The sequence below is a fragment of the Eublepharis macularius genome, chromosome 11, assembly GCF_028583425.1.
Source record: "Eublepharis macularius isolate TG4126 chromosome 11, MPM_Emac_v1.0, whole genome shotgun sequence".
Taxonomy (NCBI): domain Eukaryota; kingdom Metazoa; phylum Chordata; class Lepidosauria; order Squamata; family Eublepharidae; genus Eublepharis; species Eublepharis macularius.
In genome coordinates, this window is record NC_072800.1 from 51,457,262 (window position 1) to 51,477,126 (window position 19,865).

General features: G+C 40.2%; 1 protein-coding gene across 1 annotated transcript in view; it reads right to left on the reverse strand.

The window, feature by feature from the left end:
• Positions 1-19,865, reverse strand: part of DNAH11 (dynein axonemal heavy chain 11) — a 226,382-nt gene that overhangs the window by 118,097 nt on the left and 88,420 nt on the right. The window contains exons 34-44 of the mRNA XM_054991090.1: positions 19,419-19,557; positions 17,279-17,371; positions 16,891-17,085; positions 14,998-15,075; positions 13,985-14,117; positions 12,848-12,975; positions 11,171-11,319; positions 9,414-9,564; positions 7,251-7,382; positions 5,864-6,037; positions 3,889-4,093 (exon numbers count right to left, since the gene is read on the reverse strand). Coding sequence (XP_054847065.1) covers positions 3,889-4,093; positions 5,864-6,037; positions 7,251-7,382; positions 9,414-9,564; positions 11,171-11,319; positions 12,848-12,975; positions 13,985-14,117; positions 14,998-15,075; positions 16,891-17,085; positions 17,279-17,371; positions 19,419-19,557 — 1,577 coding nt within the window. The remainder of the gene's footprint in view (positions 1-3,888; positions 4,094-5,863; positions 6,038-7,250; positions 7,383-9,413; positions 9,565-11,170; positions 11,320-12,847; positions 12,976-13,984; positions 14,118-14,997; positions 15,076-16,890; positions 17,086-17,278; positions 17,372-19,418; positions 19,558-19,865) is intronic.

Below are 19,865 nucleotides of genomic sequence, written 5' to 3' on the forward strand. Positions count from 1 at the left end.
TTTGCACTCATGCAACTGGCTGATCTATTTCATTATTCAACAACAACAACAACAACAACAACAACAACAACAACAACAACAACAACAACAGGTTCTGAATGAGGAGGAGAGCTCCTAAGGAGTGGTCATGTCAACCACAAGGGTAATTTTTGAACTCACAGATCAATCAGAAGTTCAATAGGAGAACCATTCATGTCAACAGAAACCTTCCTAAGAATCTTCTTTGAGATCCAGCAGACTCTGAGGACAGACCATCCCAGTTGGCTCCCCACTCTATAGATGTCCCAAGTCTCTGAAATCTAAGCCTTGCCAAACAATGATCTGCCCGTGACAAAGGAATAGCAGAAATTTCCTTTACTACCAGACAAGCCTGTATTTGATCAATATTGATTCCCAGTAAAAGGAATGACTCCCATACTCTTGGGAAATAAGATGGTTTGAGACAGCTCCACAGGTGTCATGCTCGCCATGAAGTCTTGAGCTGTACCTGAGCAGAAAGTGTTAAAAATTCTTGAGGAATTAAAACCTTAGAAACCTCAACACCAGATATGAGACCATCTCCTGTAGCACAGGTAAAGAGATTGTTAGGTAAATAGGTGGGCAATACACTAAAAATATAAGTTACAGATATCCAACATAAGGCTGTAAAGTGTGTCTGACAGAGCACTTGGTGAGGACAATGTTAGCTCTACAAACGATGGCAAGTTCTCCTCCATGACAGTTTAGCCTCACCTATTGGACTAAGAAATGTAGCCAGCACAGCTAATAGATGTTAACACACAGAGATAACCATATCAAACCACAACTTGGCGATCCATTCCAGGTCAGCTTCATCATCTAGAATTAGGTCCTGGATTATGGACCTCATTGTCCAGACAGACTTAGCATTCAACTGCAGCAACTTCAAATATGCACTAGGTGTACTAGCATGGTAATCAGGTATGTTGTTGAGAGGGGCATAAATAGACTGACTTTCCAACCAATTATCTGGCCAATTATCTTTTCCAGTACCATATTTTCCCTTAACTGAAATAGAATAGTTGGACCTCTCATTGCCTTGGCAATATTAATGTCCCTCCATATACACTTATTTGAGGAAGCAATCCCACCCCCCAACTATACACCTAAATAACAATAAAGAGAACAAACCCTGCTCAGCTGTCTTCAACCACAATGTGCTCTCACTAGGACTGAACTTTTCAAAAGCATCTCTCACCTGCCTTCACTTTTCTTCCCAGTCTTTCACTCTAACAATTCCAAGAATAAGCATCACAAGTACAGAAATCATTTACTCCTTATAAACATAAGGACTGACCCTTGCCCTCACTGGTGCCTTAAAATGGCACAGAAAGGGGTGGCTCCTCTTAGTGTTGGTTTATTAAAAGTGACCTGTCAACTGGCAGCAGACCACAAAAGAACTACCTTCTGTCTGGAAACAGGAAATTGTTGCCTTAGCAACCAGATGTTATTGTCTAAAAAGGCTTCCATGGCCAGCCCCAGGTACCCTGGTGCTCCTGCTCCAGAACTGCTGGTCTCCTCCATGGCAGCAAAGGAACCTCTGGAGGGACATTTGATGTCACTGACCTTGTTCAGCTGCCAGATATCCTGGCAGCCCTGCTGCTTTCAGTCCACAGGAGCTGGCAAGCAGGCTACATATAGCATACAACTACTGATAATCATGTGGAAACAGTGCAGAGATTATTAAATCAACCACATACAGATTGCCTAAACTAAGTTTGTAAGATCTAGTGCTAGGATCCTTCCTGACCCAAACTCAGACCCACTGTGGAAGCTGCCTTTGTTGCAGCGGTGCTGTTTTTTCTTTACTGGCTGCAGGTGAGAAAACCTCTTGCTGAGGATATGGAATGATTCCCTCTCAACGCTGTGGACACTGCTGGCATATAGGGAGCTGCAAAGCCAAATGTAAATGTGAACTGGCCATTGGATAGGGGTGTGTTCCCTAGAGGTAAAGGCAGAGCTAGTGAGATCCATCCCACTTGTCAGAAACAGAAACGATCTGCAAGGATTAGACACAAGTCATTCCTTGTATAAATATGGCCTGAATTAACTTCACAATGAAGTCAGTGTTTAGGAATATGAAAAGGATGCAAAATCATGAATATTCTCTTTCCTGCTCCGCCACTTACTTTCCCTCACACAAATTCCCAGCCTTTACATTATAAGTGACTACCACCATTTTGTTTTTTAAAAAGCTAGTCTCACAGCCCCTGAAGATCATCCTCTATAATTAACATTTTAACTTCTTGCTGAGATGCAGCATTAATTATTGAATTTTTCTTATTACCAATGATTAACACTTTACAGCATGATTTAGCCACTTTCTAGTGCCAGCATAGGAGCTTTTATGATAGACCTAAGCTGTAGGTTCCTGCATGAATACTTCAGAATCTGCCGCAAGCACGTCCCACTGAAATGAACAAAAGTTGCAGCAACTTTTGACGGTCTGTGCTAAGAATGATCCTGAGTTTCAGAATAAAGCATTTATGTTAAAATTTGTTCTCAGGTGCCAACCTTGAAATATATAAGCAAGCTTCTTATTGTAACCCCTGTCTGCTAATTGCTGGAGAGCTACAGCAAGCAACCGTTAGACCTTGGGGTCTGCTAAACTCTAAAACGCTTCTCTGCCTCGCACACATTCGGACAAACAATATAGGAAAATATGTCAACACAGAATAAAAGAAAAGATTTTCTTAGTGAGGAATATTTCATAAGCTCTATTAAGTATTATTATTGCCCTAATACTAAAATTGGGTAAGCGATGTTTTAATACATAAAATACTTACTGTGCTGTAATAATCTTATTAAAACAGCAGGTAAATCGAGTGAGTTCACTGACCGCTCTTGCAGGTTTTAAAGTCTTAAGGCTTGAATTATAGTTTTTAAAAATGGTATTAACTAGTGGTATTGCTTGCTGCTGCAATGCTTTTTAGCTGTGCCCCACGGGTATAATATGAAGAATAATAAGATATTTGAGAAGCATTCAAAATTTATACATGAAAAAATTGTGAGGGCGTAAGACACACCATAACCATGTCAATAAAATGCATTCCTCACTTTCTTTGCCACAGAAAGTAAAATCTTTGCTTTCATTGCTAGAGCCAGGAGGGTGGAGGGAAGGACAAGCATGTAATTGCACTTGCACGTTTGCAGCTTTCAGAAATCTTTCATTAACTAACAAAAAGGTTAAAATTGCATATATGCAAATGAAAAGACTGGAATGGAAGGAAACTATATTACAATTTAGACCTACGACATGAAAAAGGTATCAGTGCTGTTTCAGGGACCAGTGCCGGGTGTTCATCAGCAATCACCCCTTAGGACGGAACTGCATATATGTATGTTTGTAAATACATATATGCAGTATGTGTATAAAACATTATGCACCCCCTTGGGAAAACTTATAAATGCATATTATTTCCCCCAGGAATCAGAAAAGCAGTTTGCCAATAACAGCATCGAACCATTCTGATTCTGCAGCTAATATGTCCACCACATCATATACATCACCTCAAGAATTCTGTAGCCTGATCTTGTGCCGTTTGACTGGATGTTAGCAGCACTTCCCCTTCACTACTGATTAGCTACCAAATCTCCTGTGCTCACTTTCTGCTCACCACTGTCAAATGTTGGGAGGATGAAAAGGGGGAAATGGAGTCCATAAGCTATATATATATATGTGTTGCAGTAAAGGTTAAAGGACCTTGACTCAATCACTCATTTTTTATATGGGGTCCATTGTTTACATAAAGAAGAGTTTCTGATTAACATACATTTTTATCATTGTGAAATTCCTTTCGATGATTTCTAAACAGTCATCATTCATTTTACATAGACTTATTCATGTAGTGCCAATCGTAAGCAACTTACTTTGTAGCACAGCTGATGTCGTGTAATAGTTGAAGGGAACTTTGGACACAGTAAAATCCTCAGAGAGGCCAGCAAGACATTCCTCAATAAATACGGTTTTCCCCACTCCAGCATTTCCAACTAGCATCACAGGCTTACTTTTCTCCAAGAGCAAATCAGTAAAATATTTGAGACATGTGGTCTCAGATGTGTGAACAAGGACTGCCTGAGGCATTAAGAGAAAATAAACATGTAATTTACATTAACATGATGGTGTTTGAATGATGTAGTGCTTAGGGTGTCAAAACAAAGGCTGAGGAGAAAGTCCCAGGTTTGGGTTCTTTTTCTGCCCTGAAGCTTACTGGGTAACCTCAGGCCACTCACTCTCTCAGAGCCAATCGGGACAATGCCATGTGTCATGATGAGGACACTGATCTGCAGGCTTTTAACATTAAGCATGCCTGTGATTCACCTTTTCAAAGCCAGCCTGGGAAAACATTTTGTTTCAATTTCGTTTTTAAAGTTGACTATCAATTTATTGTGTTTTAATGATGATGTGAGCCGCCTTGAGCCCATTTGTGGGGAGGGTGGGATATAAGTAAAAAATCAATCAATCGATCAATCAATAATAGGGCAGGAAGCCATTTGCTCTAACTGACACCTTCTTGGGATTTCTGTTATAACCTGACATCATGGGATGGATAAAGGGATATTATTCTAGCCTTTTGGTACCAGAGGCATGAGGCACGTGGCTGATGTGACAAGAGGCTAGCTAGCCATGGAGTCTGGGACAGACTGGTTTTAAGGGAAGGGACCTTGTGTACTGCCCTTTCTCTATTATATATATTCTTGTGGTCTATGTATTTTATAATCTATTGTAGTACAATAAAGTACTTTCTTTGGTTAAGCCAAGCTGTGTCCAAATTTCATCGATGAGCCTTCTGCTCAGCCATTTGCTAGGACTCTGCTTACCAGCTTCTCCAACAACTGGTGAAGAGTCAAGCCTGTTCCCGTTTGGGTGGTGGTAGCCTATTGGATGAACCAAAGGTATGGGAGGGAGAAGCCCCCCTGATCATAATACTACATCTGCAGTTCCACTATGGGGATGCTGCACCATCTTAGAGTTAGTTGCACCCTGGGGGAGCAATGTGCTGAGGACTGTGGCACCGGGAGATGAGGGACTCCTGTCCTCCCCATGCATGATGTTACCAAGAGCAAAATATATATGCCACCTGAGCTTCTTGGAGGAAGGAAAGGATAAAAACAAGCCATGGAAGTAACTTTTGATTAGAAAAATAGTTTACTGTTGTTACAGTGCACAATGATGTACACTATTTTTTTTTAGTATTGCAAGGGCAAAACCCAATATAATTGCTCTCATCCATTGATTTGTTGTTGGGATAGATATTCTAATTGCACGTAAAGAACTCCAATTATCAAGGGTCACTTAAACAGAGGAAGTAGTTATATTCAGGCATCCCTTTGAGTGTGCAAGGCTCTATCTGAGCAACAGCAGCAAACAAGGCTATGGAAGAGACAATTATGTTTTCACCTAGGCATAAAAACAACATCCTTTCTTCCCCAGTGGCTGCTTTTAGTAAAAATTAAAGACATCTGAGGATTTAACCACATATCCCTAGAACCTCATTTATCTGAGCGCATTGGCTCACTATGTCTCCCACAATAATTTTATCCGTTGCTCAGCATTATTTTTCTTTCTCCAACTATCTGATAAAAATGCAGTCTAATCAGAATATTGTGTGCAAAAAGATTATATTTTAATAAAAGAGGTGTATCAGAAAAAAGAATTAAAATATCTAAGTTATTTTTATTAAAATATTTTTATCCTAACCTTCCATTGTAAAAGAATCCTGAATGCATGTAAAATCAATGAAAGACAGAAAAAAATCAAAAAACAAAGATGCAAACCCTTCCCCCAAACAAGATGTATATACATAAAATGCATATACCTGCATTTCAGAAAAAGATTGTATACCTGCAAGGGTGTATCTGGATCTAGGTCAATACTGACCATTTTGTCACTCCAGGGCGCAAATCTCTTAGTCTTTGGGTCAATATAATAATTAAAGATTGTACCATGGGAGGGAAACTTTACAACTTTCATCTCTTTCTGCCACCAGCGACTGAATTCTTCCTGATAATTGGAAAGCTACAAAATAATATATGTCTTAATTTTATTTTCCATACTTCTTATGTTGTATAAAGATATTAATTGCCTAGTAATGCCTTAGAACATGTGCAGCAAGTCTGATGGTTATTTATAATCTTTAGTCATTCAAATTGATTATTCATTATTTTATTACTATATCTAATAGTAAAGTGAGTGGCTCATGCCAATCAAGAAACTGCAAATCCACATTACCCACAAAATAGTAGATAGATTCTCCTTACTGTGAGGAGGAGGGGCCTCGGGGTTGGGATCCTGGGCTGGTGCACCCTCTAATACCTTACTTTGCAAGGACTTCTTCTGGCCTCAGAATGAGAGAAAAGGAGGGGGTCTTCCTTCTTGGGCTATCTCCTCTCTGCTTAGGAGAACAGCCCACTCTCCTCTTTCCTGGCTCGCAACTGGACCTTTTATAAGAGACACCCTAGGGAACACATGCACAGTAGGGCTCCCCAGCCTCTTGCAAGGAAGGAGACTATGTGGGGGAAATTTCCAGAATGTTAATCCCCTTACCAAGCGATTCCTCATTGGCCCCCATGTTCCCTGCAACACCAAAGTACTTGGTTGAGTGCCAAACTGAATTAAACTGGCAGGGCTGGTTCTCCATTTTGTGACCCCATAGGTAAATGATCAGCAGTGGGTCCCCTCCCTTCCAAATATACACCCAGAGACCGCTGGACTGGCTGACCTGGAACTGTTCTTCTCCTGTCTGGGTACCTGTAGGTGGCAATGGTGTAGGTTCCTTACCAATTCTACTCACCTCTTCCTCACCAGTTCTACTCACTTCTTCACCCTCTGATTCCATTAAGCAAGTGGAGAGGATGAGCAAGAGATCTGGAGATGGTGAGGAGGACAACCAGCTGTCACTGATGGATTGGGCCCAAAGGAAGAGGCAGTGGCAAAGAAAAGAAGCAGCAGCCTTTTAGTGGCAACAGGGAGTAGGCTGTTGTAGACTCTCTGTCAATGAGTGGACCCCTGTAATGACGACCCCTGTTGCTAAACTGTATTCTAACTCTCCATTAGCTGGATTTACCCCTTTCCCATGTATTTCCCATAAAGCCTATTATATAGTGGTTATGTTGGTTCCTGCCATTCTTTCACTTCACAGGTCACTCAGCACAGCAGTCAGCACCAGAACAACTGGTTTGTCTCAAATGATCACTAAGATATTGGATTTTGTAAACTGCTTTACACTTACCTGATCTTGAAAGAGTGCCCCACCAAATGCCCACACACAAGCAAAACCAAAGTATGTCTCATACAGTTCTCTTGGACAATCAAGAGACACATTTTCAGGGGTCAGCAAACAGTCAAGGAGAGAACAGAGTGTCTATAAAAAGGAACATCATCAAAACAAAATATGAAAAACATCTTGGGGTCTTTCTCATTGTAGTAATTAAAGTGGCAAGAACATTAATGTACAGCACTTTAAAGCTTCTTTCAGACATCAAACAATACAACAAAAGAACCATGTGGCTGCAGCTGTACCTAGTGAATTATTAAGGTAACACACTTCCATACAATTATATATACACAATTATTTATTGCCTTTCTGCATAGAGGGGCTCCAATCTACTGCACTTGTACTTTAAAAAAAAAAAATCTACAAGTGTCCAGGCAGCTTTTTTGAGCAGCTAAGGATGGGGAGTAGAACTGTGATCACTTAGGATGAAACACAACCCCCTACCCATTTTCTCTTATAATAGCTATGCCTCATTTTGGAATTACTTTTTAAAAACCATATTCCAGGAATGGCTAAAAAGTTAAAGCCTGAGAACCATGTATCAAAATTATTTTATTACTGAAAGACACAAAACAAAATAAAACATGGGGTCCTTTCATGTTAGGAAATTAACACAGGGAAGAAGGCTTCAGCCCCCATCCCTTCCCACGTGTTATAGTCTGCTCCGCTTTAGAATTGGTCTTCTCTGTGTGTGATAATTACATTTTTTTAAAAATGCTGTCTCTCTGATCATGAAACTCCAAGCATCTCATCTGGTTTGGATTCCATGGTTCAGTATTGTATTTAATGTACAAAAATAAACTGATTTTACTTTTTGCTTTGCTTTGGATTTTATGTTCTTCCCTGACCTTTCAGCATTTAGTTCTTTTAGAAATGTCAGTGCATTTACCTTGATAAATCCTTTTTAAAGGGTGGGGAGGTATTATATAAAATGGAAGCATTTGCTCGCAGTCTGAACCCTATAGCAATACAGTAGCATTGACAACTACAAGACAGTGGTTTAAACTACTTAATCAATGTTATAAAGGGAATCGGTTACAAAAGCAATGCAATTTGGGCACATGCCATTCCTGCGGAGGGGAAAACCCCACATTGATCTAATCCCAGCAACAGAAAAAAAATTCTATGTCTTGTAATGAAAAATAAATTTTTGCAAAGTGCCTTTTTCTCTTTCTGAAAAACTGAAGTTGTATCTCTTCTTGATTTCTAAGCAATGTAAAATATTTGATTAAACATTCAAGAAAGGCGAAAAAACCATTATTCAATCTCTTGGGTAAAACAGTAATAACTTTTAGCTAAAATTATAAGATGTATGTAATTTAGCTGACATCTACTCTGGCAGACATTGCTAAGTGTGTTGTATTCTAATAATGTATGTAGACTAGAATGCTGATATATAGTTATTATCAGTGCTACAGCTACTTATTAATGCAGTTAAGCATAAGAAGCTACAACTTATGAGGCAGACTAGAAGAAAATGTTGAACCCAGATCACCAGGGTCTCAGTCAAAGGTCTTTAGAGTTGTTTCCTATGATCTACCTTTGAGTTCAAACTTGAAATAGAAGATGCCACTTTTTAACTGTTTGCATTAGATTTACATATGGTGGGCAAAATAAATTTGGTGAAGAAAACACAGTAGTTATGAGATCTACTTCTGTTAGTCTCCTGCCTTGAAAATCCTACCAGCGGTTGCCATAAGTCAGCTATGACTCAATGGCACTTTCTATCACATTATATTTACACAGGTCACACATTTGTGGGGATTCCAAGGAGTATTGGTTTTAAACTCGGATCAAGAATTTTACAGTCTGGATTTAACTGATCCAAACTAAAGGTTCAGAGAGATACTATTGAGTATTGCCTGATGGTGCAGATATGCTTCTATTAGGTAGTTTCTGTGTCGTTTAATTTGTCATGTCAAATTACTTATGATTTGTTTCAGAAAGGTTTTTTCTCTGTATTCCTGTTTTCAAATTTTATCCTTCTTTTCAAATTTCTGCAATGCATACCCTATAGCATTGTTTGTTGAACGGCCCAGCTGTTGATCATTTTGACTTACACTGTATAATCTGCCTTGGGGTCTCAGTGAGAAAAGCAGACAATAAATAAATAAATACCTGAACCATGCTGTTCTCAGTGATAGGTATGATTGTTTTAAAATTTGTTTTGAGTTGATCTAAGCATGGAGGAACATATTTATCAAAGAGAATAGTCAAATTGGCTTTTTCAGATTGATAACTCCTTCTTTCTATCCAGCTTGCAACGTAACTGAAAAAGAAAAAAAATATGGTAAATTCTGCTAAGTCCCTCTTTCAGACACCACAACTGCTCTCTCTTCAGTATTGGAGAAGGTTGGCCACTTGGCTTAGAAGTGGTACCTCATGCACAGTTAATGAGCCCAAGCAATCCTGATGGGTCCAGCAACATCAGGTGAGGCACTATCTTTTTGCTGGCAGTATTGGTAGCCAGGTGTCTCAGAATGTGGAGGTCCCTTTAGTCACTAGTGGCTACTAGCCATAGCAACTAAAAGGAACTTCCACATTCAGCTGCAACAATAAATCTCTGAATATCTGTGCTAGGAGGCAACATGAAGGCCTTGGCTTTGTTGGTCCTGCACGGCAACTGTTTGGCTGTTGTGTATGGGACATAAGTCTAGTTTAGAGGGACTACAGATGGCCTGATCCAGCAAGGGCTTTAATTAATTAAATTTAAGTTTAATTTAATTTATTCAATTTATAGTCCGCCCTCCCCACACCAGTGGGCTCATTCTACTTATGTAGAAATGGCTCTGGGCTTCACCTAGCTGTCAGGCCACTAGTTGTTGCTCAGAGAAGTCCAATAGTTATAAACAGATTCAACTACCTGACCTGTACCAATATTGGAAAGTGACTAGAAGAAAATTCCAGGAATGTGTAGATTTGTTCAAAAGTCATAGATCAGTTCAAAATGTATGTGACAAGTTCATGATACATTACTAAAGAATGATAACCAAACAGCAGTGCACCTGATGGTACTGACTTTATTAATTTCAGTACAGCTTGTGCTTACGTACTAATCTCAATGCTGAGGGAATTATCTACTGAGAATTCCTCTTGCAAAATCACCTTTGAAATCAAACTTTTGTAGAAGTGCACATACTCCTGAGCAAATCCTATTGAAATTTGCCCAGAAAACTTCTAGATGGTGAGCCATGTTAGCCTGTAGCAGCAAAATTAAACAGGAGCCCACTGATACAATAAAGACCAACAAAATTTATTCTAGAATAAGGGTTTCTTAGTTAGATCTCACTTCATCAGAGGCAATACCCAGAAAAAGTTGTGTCCCTAATGGGCTTTTCCTATAAAATGAAAGCTTGTGAATTTGCTGTAAATAATTGAGGATATCTTGTTTTAAATGTGTTGTTTTTAATGAATATGCATTTTTATTGTATTTTAATTGTATTTTTAATATGTTGGTATCCGCCCTGAGCCCGCTTGCAGGGAGGGCGGAATACAAATTTGAAATAAATAAATAAATAAAATATAACAACACATCTTAGACCAGAGATCAGTTTTAATAGGCAATATTGTTCACAGAGAAGCTCTTAACATCAGTTTGCAGTTAATATAACCCTGAAGAGTGAGATGATTACTAGTATCTGTTACAATTATAGAGTATAAATATGGATATAATGTGGAATGGCTGGTATCCCAAAAGGGACATACTGGCAATAGTCTAAAGAAATGCTCAACTAGACTAATAAAAAAGTTATGGCAAACTTCTACAACAACAATGCCAAATGCAACCCACAGCACAATAAAAGTCAATTACAGAAAGTCTCTACTAGCTTCGATATTATAATTTTTATGCTATAATTTTTTTAAAAAATACTTACGGATTCCAACCAAGATCCTGAGGGTTTATGTATAAAATACCTGCTCTAGATACTGTAGCTGGAGTAGCCATTTTTAAATGGTGTATCTCAAACAGCAGTCTCATTGATGGAGTCAGAGGAACCCGTTCACTGCTAGCAAGAGTCAGCACCTAGGCATTAGAAACACAGAATTATGTTATTCTGCCAAGAAAATACATGGCATACTTCTGACCATGAATCAGAGAAATGCCACCAGCTCTGTACATGCTGCAAAAATATGACAGTACTCAAGCCTGATCCCACACGTATTCCAAAAGTGAACTGCATTTTCCCATCTATCCCACATGAGTAGGAAGGTCTCTGAATTCACCACAAGAGAGGTAGAATAAGGCTGTGGTTCTCAAATTCCATGTCAGAACCTAAAAGTGGGTCCCAAATTCTCTTGCAGATGGGGTGTAAAGCCAGCAGGGAAGATGTGAGAGAGCTGGGAGAAGCTCAGTGGAAAATTTCAGTTTGCCTGTGCATAATATGTAAAATGGCATGAAATACAGCCTGTTGCTTGGTAATGCATAATGCTATCTATATACATGAAGACAAGTGTCCTGACTGACTCATCAATGCCCAGCCCAAACCCCTGGACCTAGAAACATAAAATTTGGGGAGAACATTCCTTTCATGATGTAAGAACCCACTAAGAAGGGATTTTAAGAAATTCACCCCCTAAGGGGGTAAAAAGGGGTAAAATGTGTTTTTCCAAAGGGATACAGCTTCCCTGTGTGGCTAGCAGGCTGCTTCCTGCTTGAGTCCCTGCCCACTGCTAGCTCGGCCACTCTTCTCTGATTGGGCCAGTCTTTCAAGGTCATTTGTATATGCAGGCTGATTGGGGTTCACAACATTCCACATCTCATCTCCTGCCAGAGACAGTTGGAACAGAGCAGTCATTTGCATATGCGGCCTGGTTGGTCCTCAGCCCCCACGTTCTAAACAGTATGCAGTTGCTATTGGGAGTAATTGAATGTGTCTGAGGTAAAATGCAGCCCCCAATCTTCCCCTAAAAGTTCGTTAGGGTTGCCAACTCAAAACAAACAAACACACACACACACACACAAATGTTACATACCCATAAGTATTATAACTGAAGTTAAAGTAGTTAAATACCGTAGTGAAGCGCAGTATCAAGCTAGTATATTTATAAATATAAAACATGAAAAATAGAATACAAAGTGTTAACTGATATGAGATCTCTGTATTTTATGCTAAGGAGGGGGAAAGGAGTGTGAATTTACTTTGCAAGTGGATCCCAAGCAGCATAGTAAGTATATTAATAGGTAAATAAAATTAAGTGGCTTCAAAAAGTCTGAGAATCAATGAATTAATACACAGATGCTTTTAGGGACAAGGACCAGGAAGTTGGATAGGCTGAATTGCATCCTTGATGAGTTACAGGCATATCCTGGTGTCTTTTTTGGTGTACTTCCTTGAGCCCTTTGGCTCTCTTTTGTTCTGTAACTCGTTAGAGGAAGGCTTTCCTGTTTTTTGTGGTCAGCTTCTCAGTTACCCAGGTGATTGGCCCTGTGTAACTGCACACAAAAAGGGGTGACTAGTCTACCAGCAAGTAACAGAAGGGAAAATAGGATGGTGGAATAATGTGAGAGCTGTCAAAAAGAAAAGCACTGAATGTTCTTGTCTCTTGCTCACCTTGTTATCATCCATAACAGTATTGAGAGATTCAATCCACATAGGGTCTATGTCCCCATCTAAGACAATCCATTTTGGCCCACTATGGGTAATATTAGCTTGCTCTCTCAAAAGAGATGAAAACAGACCTGCAAATTGCATGTAAACAGGTTATAATAATGGGATTTCTAAATAATGAAACAAAAAGTTTTCAGTAAGGTTCCAAAGAACCCTGGACTATGCAATAAATGCTCACATATGGCAACTGGAACACCCCCAGTTTCCTGCTCTGACTGTATTTCAGCTTGGATGACAAGTTCCAAAGGGCTGGATCTCTTTGGAGAATTACCACAGATTTTGTAACCTGCATGGCTCATTTGCCACTTGTGTTGCTTGGCTGTCTTGCAGAATAATGTTATCTGCTTTCACAAGAGCATTTCCAGGACTACCAGTTGAGCATGACAGTGCTGAACATAGAAGTGCATGAAGCTGCCATGTGGACACACTGCAAGATAGCTCTGAAAGCCAGATGAGAGTACACATGGATCTTGATGTAGGTAACATTATTCATGTAAACAGTTTGACTCACTAGCCCAATGCAGAAAATCTGTCTACATGGAGAATCACTGTGCAGGGAAGGAGAGTGGACATGAGTGAGCTGGCTCCACCCCTTGCCCCCCCATAATAACCGGGTTGTCTGCATAGTGCAAAAGTACAGAGGAAGTGCCCTTGCACATGCCCCCCTCCCCATGATCAGCAACTGAAGTAGCAGCAACAGCATATGCAAAAGTCACATAATACAGCTTTCCTGGAACTCTGCTACTGAAAGCTGAAAGGTGTATTGCTTGAATGCTCCCTCTTTTAAAAAGTTCTTGCATGTATTACATTAGCATGGCAGGGGATAGGCTGAACCATTTCAATATCCTACTACTTTGAAGCAAAGGCAGATCTCCCATGGGGAGCTTTCATATAAGAGATTACCTTCTCCCACCTTCAGTCTGAAATGGTATGAGAAGACTGTGGTTTCTCTGTATGCATAGAATTGTCCTGAAAGTCCGTATAGAGTAAAAAATCCACCCAGGGAGGAGTCCATACATCACAGGAAATGAGATTGTATAAAATGCCACCGTAATGAATATAAAGTGATCTGCTACTTGCCATCTTTCCATTCCCGAGTAGCCTGATGTATAAAACCAAAGAGCTCATCAGTAGTCACAGCTTTAGGGTTCAGATCATTCCAAACAGGCTTCAGCTTCATGTTTATGTAAGTCCTGCTCAGCGTTCTCAGAATCTGAAGAAGAGCCACAAAGACTCCCATGTTAGGGTTGAGGGGTCAGACTCCAAGAAAATGCTATGTTTTAATATTAAGACAGAGTACTGGTTTGGATAACCTTCCAAAATGTTTTGACTTATAAAGTTTTGGTAAATTTTGGAGCACTTCAAGAACCATTAAGTGCTACACATTTTCTGAGTCCAATGCTGTACTATTCATTCATTATGATTCCTTTTCCCAAATGAGACTTGTCTGGAAACTATGCGTGCACGCACTACCCCACAATCATATCTACCCTTGTCATTTGCAAGTTTTTTAAAAAAAAATTCTTCACAGTTATGCAAAATCTGTTTGATCAGAAAGGTCAATGAGCCAAAAGAAATGAGAAAAATATACTACATCAACTTTCCTAAACTATTTTCTGTCACTAACCTTTAAGAATGAAAAGGAATAGTAAGAAACATCAGCTGGCAGAGGGAATGCTGTTCCCAATGCAAAATGCTGCATTCAGGCAACTTCAGGTGAGCTTCTGCATTTACCACAGAAGGAAGCAAACATTCCAAATTATGAACATTTTCTATGAAAACCAACATCTCCATTTAACTTCCAGAGAACTCAATTCCCACGTGGATGGTCAGCCCAAAGACACGGGAAGGATTCGTTCCCCAGTGAAACAATGATTAGAGATTAATTTCCCTAGATAGCTTGAGTCCTAAAGGGAAAAGTACTGGTCTGTTTTCATGTCTTACCTGGTTACAAGTATGTTGAACAACTGAGGTTGTACTTCAAATCAGGGCTGATGGGATTAACTCAAAAATATGGCATCATACAAGCTTGCATGGATGGCAATTTTTAAATTGCAAAATCTGCCCATGGAAACTGCTAAACTGTGTTTTACCTCGCTTTTTCCCGTGCCTGCATTGCCAACTACGAAGACAGAGTGACGCACTGCCAGCAACTCCTCAAGCTGAACAACCTGCCAAACAGAATTAATACACAGCCAGTGGTTTTGTTTTCTTGTCCTCCCATTACCACTAAGACACTAATTACTTCCCACACAGCAATTTCTCCTCCCACCCTCTCCTGTAGTCAGGAAACTGAATTGCTGCTTCTTCAAATAACTTCAAACTGAAGAAGGTGCATTAGTCTTCCATGGCCTTATGCCCAGTATAGAATTAATGAATGAATCTCAAGAAATAAAAGCATATGCCCCCCTTTGTTATTAATTGAACTACATAACCATAGTCCAGTTAGAATGAACCAATTAATGCATATTATTAATTCCTACAGGAAAGGAAAATCCAACACTATAAATAAGTTTAGCAATATAAAGGCAAAGGTTAAACAACTCTATTAGCTAGAAAAAAGTGCTTCATACATTTTTGAAAAACTATTTTGGCTGAAGAAGATATCACTTGTGTTTCTTTTTTCCTTTTCTCTGTATCTGTATGCCATGTTTTTCTGTTGGCCTCCAAGCTATGATTTATGGAAGAGGCTATGCTATTCTACTAACAGGGCTCCGATATACCAATGATGTTAAGAATGAAAGAAAAACGTGCACAAGCAGCGTTCTACAAGCCCAGTGTCTTGTTCAAACCTTGCCTGAAGTGCTGACTTAGCGTGCTAAGATTCTCTGAGCTGGGTGAGTACCGCACTGGCATGCTAAAGCTACATCCATACCAGGTAAAGGCTAGGTTTAAGTGTGAAGCCAGGCCTGTGGAATGCTGCATGTTAAATATCACCTTTAAATTGAGCTTCACTGGTGCTTTTAGCACATGAAATATCATAGAATATGAAAACTGGCTCCTCTTTCAGCTGCTGGCAACTGTTAACAGTAAGTGGCTACAGCAGGGATGGCAAACAGAAGTAAAGCCCTCCATGCAATTTTTCAGAGATTTTACCTAGAAACTCAATGGGGACATTAAGACTTGAGAAGATGATAAGGAAACTGATTTCAATTAGCTTGCCAAATCTGCCACAAAGCAGAAAAGGTCATGCAAATTGTGAATTAAATTGGTCTAAGGTGGCTTCTTTAGTAGAGCATAACAGGAGGGCAGAGTGAACAGTACCAGACTCTGCTTTACTTTTTTTTCTTCTGAGAGGCACAGCTACTACTGAGGGAAGCTACTGACTACAGGAGTAGTCCTGGCCCAGCTCTGGTTTAGTCTGGCACTCTCTCATACACATATATTATCCACAAAGTGCCATATGGCTCCTGTTTTGGCAAATATGAGAGCTGGATCTACCTCAGATGAGTTTTGTTGGGCATTCTTATTCTGTGATCTGCACTATAGCAACTCTCATCCATCTACACAACAGACAAATGCAGTTGCAGTGGCACACTTTGAATGCTGATAGGACCAATTCTCTCACAAGTCTCTCCTAAATCACAAAGGTTATTCTCTCTCTCCTGTTTTGATGAATAAAGGAGCAGAGCAATCAATAGACAAACATCAGTGCAGGCGTGCTCTGATTCTCATCCTGGTGAAACACAAATACTTTACTACTAGTGATATTAAAGAGAATAAGTTACTTAAGGATACTTTGGAAAAGCAGCATTTAATGCCCAGATAGGAGTATATGCTACGTATTTTTACTGAAATAGGAATCTATACATATAAAATTAGTCTGCACATTTACAGCACTGTATTATTGAAATAGTAGCACTTTCAGGCCACAATAGGAACATTGTAATGTACATAAGTTAACCTTCACATCTAATACAACCTGTCTGCAATTATTTTGATTGAAATTCTTAAGGGGTGTAATTAAAGGCAATGGATTCTTTTACTTTGAGAATAAAGCTCTCCTCAGGCTGCAAGCGAAGCTCCAGGGTAGATTGTTTAACCATCTGTTCAAATTGCAGGTCCCTCTTCCTCGGAACATCCAGAGCTGGAAATAGGTCACTGATTAGGCCCATGAAAATTGGGCTATCATCTGTCACTATCTTAGGCAAGTTGAAGTCCCTTAAGGCTCGCATAAGTACCTGGAAAAGGACAGTAAACCACACATGTTGGAATACAAGGGCTTTCAGTGGTCTGTCCTTGAACAGAATATACACCTGTACAGTAAAACAGCTCATTTAAACGGAAACATAATTTTAATATCATCATCAGACAGAGGAAATGTTACAATCAGCTATGTCTTTACAAATCACAGCTCGGTATTGTTATACGTACTTGATCTTCAGGTCTAGTTTTGTCTTCTCGCTTCAGGGAGCCGGCAACTACCAAGACAGATTTAACAGCACGGAGACCCCAGTCATAATGATCCTGTGAGAAGCCACATAGAAAAAATGAAAATGAACATGCATGGATCTCTGTTTGGAAGATACAAAAGTTATAATTGATAATGGGCAGTATCTTACAATCTGTGTACAGAAGGCAAATGGGGTTTCCCCATTATCCCCCACTCCATAGGAGCAGCTCCCTCAGACTCCCAGAACAATCACTTCCAGGAGTCTCAAGAGTAGAGATGGGCATGATCCGCATTACAATCGAAAAAACCCCACGATAATGGCGATCGCTCAGTCATGACCCAGTGGATCATGATCATCCACGGCCAACGATCCAGCGATTGGGAGATGCCTGGATCATTGCATTCGGGCTCAGATCGGGGATCCAGACACTCAGACGCCAGCAATCTATTCCCCTGGCAACGGAGCCAGGGGAAAGCCCGAACTCTGTTTGCCCTCCTTCTGTCATCCTGGAAACCCGAATGGAAGCCCAGCTTTCCTTGATCAGCAGGGCTTCCTTCCAACCACAGAGCAGCAAAGCAGTCACAAGTTGGGAGAAGACACCCAGGGGAGGGAGGGGGAAGGGGGTGTTCTGTAGCCATGGGCACTCCAATCTCATCCTTGCAAACCCTGATAGTCAGCTCCGGCCAAACACAGACCTCCTGTGTTGCTGAATGGGACCTGAGGGGAGGCGGCTCGTCGCCACCTCCCCATGCCCACCAGGCCCGGTGGCTGCCACCACCACCCACCTTCCCACATAGCTGGGAATAGCAGTGCAGCCCGTTTTGGCCTCCACGATCCACGGATCAGGAACGGGAGATGCTTGGTGTGGATCGTTAATTCGGGATCGTTGCCGGCGCCGATCCACGATCAGCTGGATCGTTAATTTTTTTGGGGATCATGCCCATCTCTACTCAGGAGCCATGCAGAAGAACAGCCATAAGGGTCAGTAGGGTGGAGTACAGAGGGGATGAAACCAGCCCCTCCCTTCAGTGGATCAGTGTGTGTGGAACAGGAAGGAGAAGCGGTTTCAACTCCTTGTTCCTTCTCACTCTAGACCTTCCATATCACACTGCTGTTCCTCCATGTGGGTCCTTCAACCCCAAGATGGATACTTCCAGGGGTCAGAAAGAGCTGCAGCCATGGAAAGAAGAGAACTATACCTTCCACACACAGAATGGCAGGATACCGCCCACTGGGTTCTTAAAATATGAGTATCCACGTTTTTGGGTTTTTTTGGATTTGGATAATCTTGCTATTTTTCTGTAAGAGTTGCTGAAAGTCTTGATGAGTACATGAATGCAAATGCTGATATTGTTTTAATTATATATATGCTAGCATATTATATATGTGTGTGTGCATGCTAGCATATATATATGCTAGCTGAATATTAACTTTTGAATTATAAACAACATTTCAAACTCAAGAAACCTCCGTTCTTTTGAACAAAAATAGTTGGATAGTGGGTTCTCCTCAAATACTGCATGTTCTCTATATGCGAATGCCTATTTCACAGAAGTATGGGAGAAGCATACAATGGAAAATTGTTACAAGGCACACCAGGCAATTACCATCATCAGGCATGCTACAGAAAAGCATAGTAGGACAATGAGTATTTAAATCTCAAGAGATTTTGGGTAGAGCCACAAAAGAAAGGAAGTAGTTAACAGAGAAGATGCCACAAAGGTGGACTAAAAATGGACAATACATGTCACCATAGACATGCTTAATGTGTATAATATTTAGGTCTAAGTATTTGGACTGTATCAATTTAGGTTGCAGGTGGGTGCTTATACATTGAAATATTTTAAGGGGACATTTGGGGCTGCAGTGGGAGGGGGTAGGCAAGAAAGTAGCACTCCATGAGAGGAAATCTTGCCACCCATGGAAAAATGCTGGTGGAGCCAAGTTACTACCTGCTTTTCCAGGTGCTATACTTTTCCGCTATCACTAACTGAAGCAATTTCTTAGCTTCTAAAAACACTTGAAAATCATTCTCGTTACTATCATTCAAACAGCTATTAAAGCACAACACCATTTTATTAGCATTGGTGAAGCGCCAACTTACAAAAGAACTCCCTTACCTGTTTAGACAGAAGCTCTCCACAGAGGTTATACAAGGTGATAAACTTCCTAGCTAACAAGCGTGCATCAACAAACCCCTCAGCAACCAGCATAATTTCACAGATTAGTTCAACGTCAGGGACAACCATTGCACAGGGTCTGAGAAATATATAAAACCCAATACACGGATTAGCATTTAAGCATAGCAGGAATAAAACACCTAACTTGCTTAAATTCAATACAATGAGTCTTCAAACATTTTAACAGAGCTTGAGAGTTACAATTACATATGTCAGTCAAAGCCAGCAGGGATTTCTTTTCAAAGAAAAATATGGTTAATTATACACTGTTGAATATTAGTGTTTTTCAAAGAAGACAATTAAAGCATGCAGGCCTTTCAAGTCAGAATCAGTAGGTCCCTTGATGACAAACCACAAAAATAATATAAGATGCTGTCATTTAACAGG